This window comes from Cibotium barometz, chromosome 12, assembly GCF_041138505.1.
Source record: "Cibotium barometz isolate CiBa-2024 chromosome 12, ASM4113850v1, whole genome shotgun sequence".
Classification (NCBI taxonomy): domain Eukaryota; kingdom Viridiplantae; phylum Streptophyta; class Polypodiopsida; order Cyatheales; family Cibotiaceae; genus Cibotium; species Cibotium barometz.
The window spans coordinates 46,483,500-46,495,535 of NC_141057.1; the positions used below are offsets into that span (position 1 = coordinate 46,483,500).

General features: G+C 36.9%; 1 protein-coding gene across 1 annotated transcript; it reads left to right on the plus strand.

The window, feature by feature from the left end:
- Positions 1 to 3,416: 3,416 nt before the first annotated feature.
- Positions 3,417 to 4,095, plus strand: LOC147633489 (pEARLI1-like lipid transfer protein 1). The gene has a single exon (XM_086805856.1). It carries the CDS (start codon positions 3,480 to 3,482, stop codon positions 3,969 to 3,971), a length of 492 nt encoding a protein of 163 aa, XP_086661982.1. The 5' UTR covers positions 3,417 to 3,479; the 3' UTR covers positions 3,972 to 4,095.
- The last annotated feature ends 7,941 nt before the right edge of the window (positions 4,096 to 12,036 follow it).

The window sequence follows — 12,036 nt, forward strand, 5'->3', positions numbered from 1 at the left end:
CTTCCTATTCCCTTGAACTATTGGCCAAGTGGTGGTGAGGCATTCGATCCTCTCCACAATACTTCCCTATCTCCTACTCTCTTAGAGGATGTGGGGGGGCTCCTTTTGTAGATGGAATAAACTTCTCATGATCAAATGGAAAAAAATGGTGATGGTCTTCATACATGACCTTCTTGAGATGCATAGGCCATATGTAACAAGTGATGTCCCGCAAATCGAACAAGCATTGTGACCGGATTCATGTTGTGAGTCCTAATTATGCACAATGCACAAATAAAATATATTTAGAGCCATCTAATATTAGATAATTGAAATCAAAATTAAGGTGATTGAGAATAAAAAACATACTAGAGCACTCTCCATATCCTGAAAATTCATGCATTATCCACATTAAAATTGCCTTCACCTCTGTACTATGTTGTGTAAGCGATCAGTACACATCATGCACTTGGATGCCATGCCATAGTGTCTCAAGCTCCTCGATCAAATATTGAAGGTACACATTCGTGTTCTTGACCTTGTCCTTGACCTTGTTCTTGACCTTGTTCTTGTTGCTAGGTATGAGAAGAGCTAGCATCACATGACCCTTCTTTATTGACTTTAAATTAGGGAGATTGTAGTTCAGTATTGGTCAATGGCCATGTGGTCAATGATGTCAATTTAAGACCAAATGGATTGAATCCATCCATACCCAATCCTTAAGGGTAAAGCCCTTAACAAATATTGCAAAACCAAGTCAAAAATGAATCCAAAGCCTAGAATAAAATGAGATCTCGGACCATAAATTTTGCTCAAGACCTTCTTCATTTCCTTCATGTTGTGTATTTTATTATAAAGGGTCATTTTGGCCTTTTGCATAGGTTAATATAATCTCTCTCTCTCTCTCTCTCTCTCTCTCTCACACACACACACACACACACACACACACACACACACACACACACACACAATAGGCAAAACATCCCCACGACATGATGAATGTCATCTTTTTTTAATCCTCCTTTGCAATCTATATCTAAAAAGAAGTATGAATAACCATCACATACTATGTAACGCTCATGACTAGCCACCTCATTGAGAATTTCATCTTGGAAGCGATCGGCAAGCCTTGGAAGCTACTAGAATAGAAGCCAAGTGAATAGCTTGAATAGAAGCCAAGTGAATAGTGAATATTAAGGGTAAATCACTTAACAAATATTGCAAAACCAAGTCAAAAACCAATCCAAAGCCTAGAATAAAACGAGATTTTGGACCATAAATTTTGCTCAAGATCTTTTTGGTTTTCTTCATGTTGTGTATTTTCTTTTAAGGGTCATTTTGGCATTTTGCATAGGTTAATATAATCTCTCCCCCCCCCCCCCCCTCTCTCTCTCTCTCTCTCTCTCTCTCTCTCACACACACACACACACACACACACACACACACACACACACACCCCTCCCCCTTGACTTGCACTTCACCTTCAAAAAAATATAAGTTTTACTTTTCTTTTGATTCCTATTGAATTTTTGTTTTGTAGCTCATACCTTGAATTGCACATCACCTTTTAAAAAATGTAAGTTTTATTTTGTGTCTTATTTTTCTTTATTGTAACATTGTGATTTATGTTTTTTAAAAACCTTTTTTTAAATCTTATTTTGTAGAGACAATAATAAGGAGAGGCAATAAGGATTTCCCTTGCTTTTTTCCTCCTCTCTTTTTCTTGTCTTTTCTCCCTTGTCTCCTTTCTCTTTTTTCTTTGCAACTTGCTCTTTTTTACCCAATAAAAGGATTACAATGCTACTACAGAGAAGGATTCTTTCTGATGTTAACAATACTTACGCTTTTGCAAGGGATTTGGGAATGGATAATAAGGTAATAATGAGGCAAATAACAAGATTATAATCTATAGTTATAGCTATAAGAGATTAGGTATGGATTAACGACTGTCAAATCAGTGTCGATTTTGAAAGCTATCATCGCTCATGTGTAAGCTAAACGAATAGTAATGTAAAATCCCTAGAAAAAGCTTCTGATAGCCTGCACCAGCTAGACACATGATTACAAAGGCGCGCGTAGATGGGGACAACATTATCTGTGCATTCACGAGAGTCGCTTGCAGCAGAAAGTGGCGCAGTATATTATTGGAAAGGTGTACATGCACACACAGTATATTATCGTGAAGAAAGCTCTCATGCAGTAATGCTTGCTATGCAGAAGGTTGCAGCACTGTATACTACTGGAAAACTGTCCACGCGCACTGTATATTATCGTAAAAGTCCCAAAGCAGTAGTGTCTCACTTGCTTTGTACTTTGTCCCCTTCACCCTTACAAGCATGCAGCCATGAAGTCGTCCCCAAAGCTTGCAAAGCAGGAGAGATATAGGAACCTTGTTTTCAAGTGTGTTTAGCGGATTAGTTCTATTTCAAACAAGTTCTTTATAAGCTTGCCTTCATATTTTAAAGCATTATTGAGAAAGATCATCAGTGCTCAATCCATATCTAATCTCCTTCTCAATCCACATCTAACCTCTTTTTCCAACCTTCTTTCTATGGAGGGACACAGAGATTCATTGATTCTAGAGTTATATAATCTACATGACTTTATTATAATATCAAGTCAAAAACGTTCCAATGCTCTACTTGTTTCAAATCATTCAAAAATTATGGGAAAAGAATGTTTTATTATAAGAATTTTGCAAGGTTTTTTTGCTAGGCCAAATTTCAAACTATTAGTAGTATGTTCTAAACTTGGGCTATGACCTGTATTTTAGAAAGGCGTCCAAAAATAAATAAAAGGAATGTTATTTTGGGACTTACTTTGATATAAAGAGCTCAACCTTGTTTCCTGGTCTTTTTGAAAATATTGACAAAGCGGCCGACGAGTAGCAGTACAGTTTGTCGTTGTTAAGAGGTCAAAAGGAGGTCACGTGACTACAATATACAGCTAAAGCTGAATGCAAACAGAAAACAAAGGGATGCATGGGTCCTTTGCTCAAATAAATTATTGCCACCCCTCTTGCAGCACTATTTAGGGCATTTTGAATTTTAATGACCGTCAAGGAATACATTAAAATGGTAGAAAGGGAAAAAAAAATCAACCCTATTATCAACCATTATATTTTAAGCAATCTTGGGGTGGTGCATTACCCCTCTGTCAACCTTATGTGCCCTAATTTCATGAACCTTAATGTGATCAACAACCTTGCACACCATGCAAGCCTTCGCCTCCGCGCTTCAATCAGCTTTTATAACCAGGCGATCTTACCCGTCCATTAAATCATTACCGGAGCACACCATGCGATCAACTTTTATAACCAGGCGATCTTACCCGTCCATTAAATCATTACCGGAGCACGCTTTCCCTCGCCTATCGCCACTCTGTAAAGGCTCCCATGAGATTGCTATATAAAGGAGTGCAAGAAGTTGCAAGCTACCACAAGCACACATAGCTCAAGCTAAGCTAAGGTAGCTAGAAGCACATCATCAACCATCTGCACCATGGCCTTCATCTCATATTCTCCTATTGCTATTTCATTTCTGTTGATGATCATGGTCTTCTCAGCTCCTTGTATTGATGCCTGCGAGCCCACAAGCTATAGCCCACCTTCTAAACATGGACACTCTCACCACTCCAAGACACCACCAACACCTTCTCCACCACTGCATGTTCCAACTCCGCCCAGCGGCCCACCGCCGGCGGCCGTTCCAACTGTCGGAACCCCCCCACCACCTTCCGGGGCGACATGTCCTGTGAACCTAATCAAGCTCGGGGCGTGCGTTCCGATCTTGGGCGGCGTCCTTGGCAACCCCTTCCAGAGCGATTGCTGCGCGCTCTTGGGCCTCCTAGGCCTTGACGTGGAGGTTTGCCTTTGCGCCGCCATCGACGCCAACGTCCTCGGCATCATCGGCGTCCACGCCAAACTCGATGTCATCGCCACCATCCTCACCACATGTGGCCACAAAGTTCCCCCCAAGCTTTCTTGCGCTTGATGCCATAGATCAACTCTCTTTCCGTTAATCCTCTTTTATGGAGATGCTTGTTTATCTTGGTCTACTTCAGTTCACATGATCAACTTTCTTTCCATTAATCCTTTTTTATGGAGATGCTTGTTTATCTCGGTCTACTTGAGTTCGCTTAAGGCCTTAATTGTAAGCATCATTCTCTAAGTTTTTTTTTTAATGCGTGTATTTTCTTTTGTATATCATCCTAAATATTTCGAGGGGTTATTAGAATGTGCAAACAAAGCGTATCCTTTAAACTACTACTCCAAAAGATGGAAAAGGTGTGCTTTTACATGTGTAGCCAAGTGCCAACTTTCTTGACCATTTCATCAACAAAAAGATCATAGAAAATCATCTTAGAAATAAGGAAAACCCACCATCCTGCAAGAAGATATTTTCTCTAAATAAATAAATAAAATCCCAGCTCCCTCCTTTTCTAACAAAAAGCGTTTAACCTTGCTCAAAGAAAGTGTTTAACAATGCTCACAATGCCGTTATCAAAAACTAACGTTGCTTTTCACTTCAACATCGATTTTTGATTGCTTTTGTAAGAGTATGAAAGGTCCAAATATGGAGTTGATCTTAGTTCAATTGTCAAGCTACATTATTCGCACACATAGATCTCATCTCTATGTACTATTGCTTCTTTCTTGCTGCACATTAATTTAGCATTTTATTTAAAATAAAAGTATGTGTTTTTAAATGGACCTATGCTCTACTCATACAAATTACATGAAATGAATGAGATGTACTTTCTTTGAAACAAAATAAAATAGCTATCTATAAATGGTTTTTTATTTTGTAATCTTTTTCACTATTAAGGTGTAACTAGTTTTAGGATATGGTATTATATTATAGTTATAAGAACACTTCACAAAGAAATGGAATTAATGTTAATAATGCGAAAAACTTATCAAGGCACCTAGTTATCAAAGAAAAAACAAGTCGCAACTAGCTACATGTACACAAAGTGTATCATTTAAATACTAAGCTTCAACCATAAGTTCATCTCATGATTCATTTTTAACCACAATGGTTAACCGTACTCCGGTCATGCGGCTACTAAAAAATACCACAAAATGTATCATTCAAATGCTAAGCTTCAACCATAATTTCATCGACTCTTGATTTATTTTTAACCACAATGGATAATATTACTCTAGTCATGCAGCTACTACATACTAACACAAAATGTATCATTGAAATGCTAAGCTTCAACAACACTATTATGCTACACGTACACAAAATGTATCATTTAAATATTAAGCTTTAACATAAGTTCATCTCGTGATTCATTTTGAACCACAAAGGACATTAACATTACTCTAGTCATGCAATTGCTACATACTAACACATAATGTATCATTGAAATGCTACGCTTCAACCACACTATGCTACATGTACACAAAATGTATCATTTAAGTATTAAGCTTTAACGTAAGTTCATCATTTTGAACCACAATGGATGTTAACATTACCCCATTCATGCGGCTACTAACACAAAATTAAAATATTGAACTTTAATCGTAAGTTCATATCTTGACTCTACGATAATCACAATGGTTTAATATTACTCTGGTCACCCAGCTATACTATTTTCTGCTACATTTTTGTATCCATTAAATGCACTTCATGATGTAAAAAATTTGGGATATCACCAACAGTACGACTTATGTAATGCTAGTTGATACATTATTATCTTAATATACATAGTCTAGAGAATTAGCTCATTCTAGTTTTTGAGCCCTTGGATATTACTTGGGCAGTCAGGCATTGCAAATATGAGGCACATATATTAACTAATGAGAATACAAAGAATCACAATATCACAATGGAGTTAAATCATGTACTCTTGTGGTAAGGCTTGCAAATATGAGACACATATATTAACTAACAAGAATACACAAAATCCCAATAGCATAATGGAGTCTAGTCTTGTGCTCTTGTGGGGAGGCTTGCTTGCCTTTCTTTCTCTTGCTTGCTGGAATACACAAAATCCCAAAATTACAATGGAGTCTATTCTTGTACTCTTGTGGCGAGGCTTGCTTGCTTACCCCTCTTTCTCTTGTTGCTTGTTTGCTTGGTGGATTGTGTGTGTAAGTGCATTGAGTGATATTGGTTTCTCTTCCCTTGTGCCTCTCCCTCTCCATCTCTATCTCTCACGTATTCGTGTACCCATGATTGGAATTAAGGTAGAGATAGAGCTCTCCAAGGATATCTCCCTCTTTTCTCCATACCCAAGTGCAAAGCTCTATTGTGGGTGACACCAATGCAGGCAAGGTTGAGGACCCTTTCATCTCCATAAGAGAGGGTTTTTCAATAATAAAATGGATAAGAGAGAAAACATGCTATGGCCGGCCTTGCATTCCTAACTCCTTCCCCCAAGGCATAGTGTTTCCATTTTTGTCAACGTATTTGGCACGTTGGTAGGGAGGCAATATCCTGGATAAGGATTCCATTGCTATACTTATGCATTTATGTTTTTATATCAAGCTTAGTTGGAATGAAAATCAGCCAACTTTTTAAGGCTAATTTGGTTTTTTTAATTTACTTTGATCTCATTAGAGGATTAAAGGTGTGGAGCAATCTTGGAGCATTAAGAATCAAGCTATGACTAGGTGTTCAATCCTATAATTTCTCTTTTATTCAAATTTTATTTTTTAAATCTTTCTTTATACTAATTAGCTTAATCCAACCATTAATCTTTATATAAAATAATTATAATACATTGGTAGCTCATTGTAAAGATAAGGGATTACTCACCCTTTTGCACCTAAACCAAAAAAATAAAAAATCAGCAAAATATGAAGGGCAGTAGTCCAATTTCTATCGAATTACATTTTCCTAGCATTAAATCACATATTCCCTTAGAGAGGAATGATGCATTAGCTTAAGAAGAAATAACACCTATCTTGGATCCCCTTCTTCATGCCATTCCTCACACACAACTAAATTCTCATCCTTATCTAATCTTAGAGGATATATTGGCCTTAAAAGAGGAATTAAGGGCATTAAAGAATTTGATTCACCAATCCCAACGAAAAATTATCAAAAATTACTTTAGGTATGTGTGTGCCATGAGTTTAACTATTATCTATTAGACTCAAATTTCATGCAATTCCTCATCCACACACTATACGAATTCAAATAATGCACTATTTGAATTCGAATAGGGCACTATTCAAATCCAAATAATGTTACATTCTTCAAAAAACATGTGCTAGCAAATCATGCATCATATTCAACACCCAATGTATTATTCACAAGAGGGATATTCCTTGAAAAAACATATCAAAATCATAAAAAAACCAAAAAAAACAATCAAATTTAAAAAAAAACAATCAAAATCATAAAAAAACCAAAAAAAAACAATCAAATTTTAAAAAAACACCAAAAATAAAAAATATCAAAGGAAAGGGGTCAAGATAGAAAGATTAAAAGCCATATTACTACTTGTCAAATTATAAGGGACCCTAATGACAAATAACACGCTTATCATGAATTACCCTAGTGAGAAATGATGCGCTTATCACGAATTACCCATTATTCAACTGTGCAATTACTTGAATTTAAACCAACTCCATCATGTGTTGTTCATCCTCCAATCCTATGGTATTCATGATGAGGAAATAATTTTTTCAAACCCATAAGTTGACAATTCCAAAATTGGGTACAACCCAATCTCATAGGGGACCAAACCTAGCCCAATTGGCCACACTTATTTTGCCACAAAACCTGCCATGTACCTTCATTTTAGGAGGCTTATTGGATACTCTTTGCCGTAGAGAAAAGTGTAGCTCTTACAAGGTACCATTTTTGTAACAATTTTGGAGAGAGAAAATACTCTTAATATTATAAAAACTTTAGAAATGATTGATTCCAAATTCAAAAGTTCTATTGAGTATTTTAAAAAATATGTGTAACCATTAAATAACAGTGTTTAGCCTCGGAACCCTGGAATTTAAGATTATACACAATAATGTACAAAGGGCTAGCATAATTTACAACACAAATCTATTGAGAGAGAAAAGGTCCTAAATTAAAGGAATAGGATTTTTCTACATGAATTAATAATTTAAGCCCTAGCTATGTGTAAACGAGCAGAAAAAAAACCAATGGAGTATGCTATGAGAGAACATGGAGGCATGCCTGCCTGGGAACGAGTTCACAAAAGATCATGTTTAGGCATGGGATGGGTGTGGAAAATGCCATGCTACTTGACTTCAGTTCAGTAGTTGTGTTGGGCCTGATCTCATGAGTATAGCAAGTGAAACTTTTACTATGTCTCCTTTTGGACTATATTATTGCTGTCAAGTTTTTGTTGATTTTCTTACTATTCTCAAGTTTAGATGATGTTTCATTATTTGGCATTAAAACCCATAAGGAGTGATAGATGTTCAGATATCTTTGACGGACTTTTGGGTCATGGGTGGAGAGGAATGCTATTAGACAGGACATGGAGATCTTTTGTCACCTTGTTGTGTGAGATATTCTTTGATTTAGACACTACAAGAGATGGGGAGCATAGCCGCATGAAGAGGAGAGAGAGTAAAGCGAGGGGACCTGGGTAGGTGCACAGGGTGTACACAATTATAGTACATGGCTATGCACATGGCTACAACCACCCACAGTTAATACATGGGTATAGCTGTAACTATAGCTGCGTGTGTAGCCATGTACTAGGATAAAAAATACATACATTCCTGAGAGCATTCCTGAGAGCTGAAAATATTCCAATATCACAAAGAAGAAGCACAAAATATGATCCCAATATCACAAAAAAAGAAGCTCCAAATGTATTGTAATACAATGAAATATGGACTAAATTAAGACTAGCAAATTGAGTACTTGTTTAATGAATTAGGGTGAGATTGGCCCAACATCTATTGCAGCTTCCATCAAATCCATACATGCTAATTGGTATATCTCAAGATCCATATGTGCCATTGCAAGATCAACAAAAAGATCTATCCCAATAGCAGTGGACTCAATATCATCATCATCATCATCATGCTTGGATTCAATTAATCCTTCCTCATTATGTTGGATAAAGACACCTTCATCTTGATTATTTAGTTGGTGGTATCTCGTGTTCTTTATCTTGTACTTCATTCTCTGCATGTTCTTTTTTTTACTACTACCACTTTGTCCATGAGCTTTTCAACATCCCTATCTTGAGAAATACTCTTTGAACAAGGAGTAACTTGTATGACACCACCATTTATTGTTATTTATATCCTCATGAAACACAACCTTGTAACAAGAAACACATCGAGTGTAAATTAAACATGCATAAGTATGATATAATAAAAGCTTATGGTTAGAATTTACTTGTTCACAATGGTGAGGTAGCAAAAAGGTGTCCCTCTATGTTTGCCAAAAATTTGTGGAATCGATCGCCATAAATCCATTTAGATGCCTTTTCATGGTTGCTTGAGTGCCTCCACACACATCCTTGAACCACTTCATGAACATCCCATATAAAAATTTGGAATTTCCTGAATCCAACCTTTAGGATGTTTTGAATCATGCCATAATAATCACATTAGGGGGCATTTGAACATATTTTGGGCCTTCTGCTAAAATGAAAGTAATTAGCAACGGACCAATAGGAATAGACGATTGTGCACATTTAGTCTCCTTTGAATATAGGGAGGGAGACTATGATGTAGGGAGGGGGACTAGGCTTTCATTACTAATAATTACACTTTTTCCTCTAAAAAAGTAGGTAGTTTAGGGTAGGTATGGTCCCACCATTTTAGTGGCTCAAAAGTTCCTTAAAATTTTGAAATTTTTGAGATTCCCCCAAAACTCACTTTTCCCCCCAAAAACCCATCTCAAATTTCATTGTAGTCAAAAGTTTCATTTTCAAGTCCGCTTTCCCTCTTGAATGTCCAAATTAAACTCTTCCTCCCTTCCTCTTCCATGTCTATCTCATTTGCCCAACCCAAATGAAACCATCAAGCCTGAAATCCTAATCTACATAGCATCTTCGCACGTTTTCTTTCTCTATCTCATTTGCCCAACCCTAATCTTACTGCTATAGCTTCTTAATTGATATGGCTGCACCACGAAGAAGACCAAAAGATGAGATTGAGGAGATTCACTGTACAATAAGAGGGATGACGATGGTGCTTGGGTGAGAGAGGCATTTTGCAAGGGTGCTTGGGTTTTCCTGCAGCCTACTGCTATTGGTCCAAGTTTGATGGAGCTTCATTGGAAGGGTCATTTAGAGGGATTCAAAAAATCTAGCAATGGAGACTTGGTGGCCATTGTACAACATGTGTACATGGCACAAGACATACATCTTCGTAAATAAACTCAATTCCCATGCAACTGTAAGTATCATAGAGAAGGAAGGAGGCTTGTGATATTACAATAGCTACATCTTTCATGTTTAATGATCTTATTTTTGGGTTGTAGCTATTTTTCCTTCTAACTTGATAGAGGAGCAACCATTACGAAGTCTTATCGAAAAATTTCGAGCACTCCATGCAGACATTGGTGAGGCATTGTTTTCTTGTAAAACCAGTGCATACCTTCTTAAGGAAAAGATCTTCTTTTACCAGCACTCCTATGTGGTGCCAATGCATGATGATGGGTTTGGTAAGGTAGAGATGATCACATCTCCTCTTCTCTCTTCTGTTGATGAATGGCCAACTCCTAATGCTTGGATGGTTATGGTTATGAAATCAAAGATGCTTTGTGACATACAAGGATCTTTGAAGTTTACAAAGCCATCTCGATCTGTGGGTCTCAGTTGGGTATGTCCAATTCATCTTTTTGTTAAGATGTTCAATCAATTTACTTTCTCACAAACACTTACCATGTTTGTGTGCAAGAAAGTACTAGGTGATGACATGGTTGCCTTGCTTCTTGGAGAGCAGTGGGACATTGTAGAGGGGCATCATAAGGATGATACATTCAAGTGCAAAATAGTAGAGTCCAGTATAACATTTCGGTATCTTAAAGCTCATGCTACCTTATGCATTCGCTTTTATTATGAACCGTGGATGAAGAAAAATAGTAGTTGGGTCCCATTGCAAGTAGATGAACAAGTTGTTTTACCTCTTGACCTATGCATTAGGTTGCCCAATGGTGTGGTAGAAATTATAAGTGCAAGCAGGCATTGGAGCCTACTAAATATTAGGGAGCACCTCAATATCATGGGAAGTGAAGATATAAGTGGGGCACAGCTCAAGGTGAAGAATAGAAAGATTTGAATGCGAATGGAGTCGAAGACCTTGGTAGATGTTGATTGGGAATATGATTGTATACGCATGACTTAATAAGAAAACTTTGGAGTTTTTTGTGAAGTCTATTTACTCTTTGGATTTTGTAAATTTACATATGTAATTCATCAATGAAAAGTTTTGTCTTGTAATTTCTCTATCTTTGTAATTTTTTAGGTTGTTCTTTTAGAATTATAATATTCAGACCTCTTTATGAATCCCTTTAAGAGTTCTAATATTTTCCTTTTAGAGATGTACTCGAGTCATGAGATGACAATTATGGCACAATATCTCAAAACCATTACAAACTCAAGAACAAATGTGTTTTGAGTTAAAAAACATCACAACATGAGAAGAGAATTTACATGCAAGATTATAAATTAGAAGAAAATTTACAACTATTTACAATGATAAATAGGGAGGAGAATGAAGCTTTCTATTTTGTCTCCATCTCCTTTGGTTTTGTCTCTATGTCCCCCTTTGTCTTCTGTGGTTTTGTAGCCTCCTTTGTCTCCATGTCCCCCTTTGTCTTCTCTGGTTTTGTGGCCTCCTTTGTAAACTTGAACTTGAGTTCCTTCTTAGCTTTCTTGCCAGCAACACCCTTCTTGGCACCTACTTGAGGACCACTTTTCTTTGAGGTATTTCCTGTTTTAGTACTATTGGTTTCTTTATGTGTGCCTTGTTGAGGAGCACCCTTGGTTTCTTTTTGTACAGTTCCTTGCTTAAATGTAAAATGCTTTATAGGTGAATGTAAAGGCATTTTCTTCTTCTTGTTAGATGGAGAGGCTTGCCTTGGGGGTGGTGGAGAATCTGGATCATTT

What these genes read in the sequence shown, in the direction of transcription:
- LOC147633489 (XM_086805856.1), top strand. Translation starts at nt 3,480, where the DNA reads ATGGCCTTCATCTCATATTCTCCTATTGCTATTTCATTTCTGTTGATG.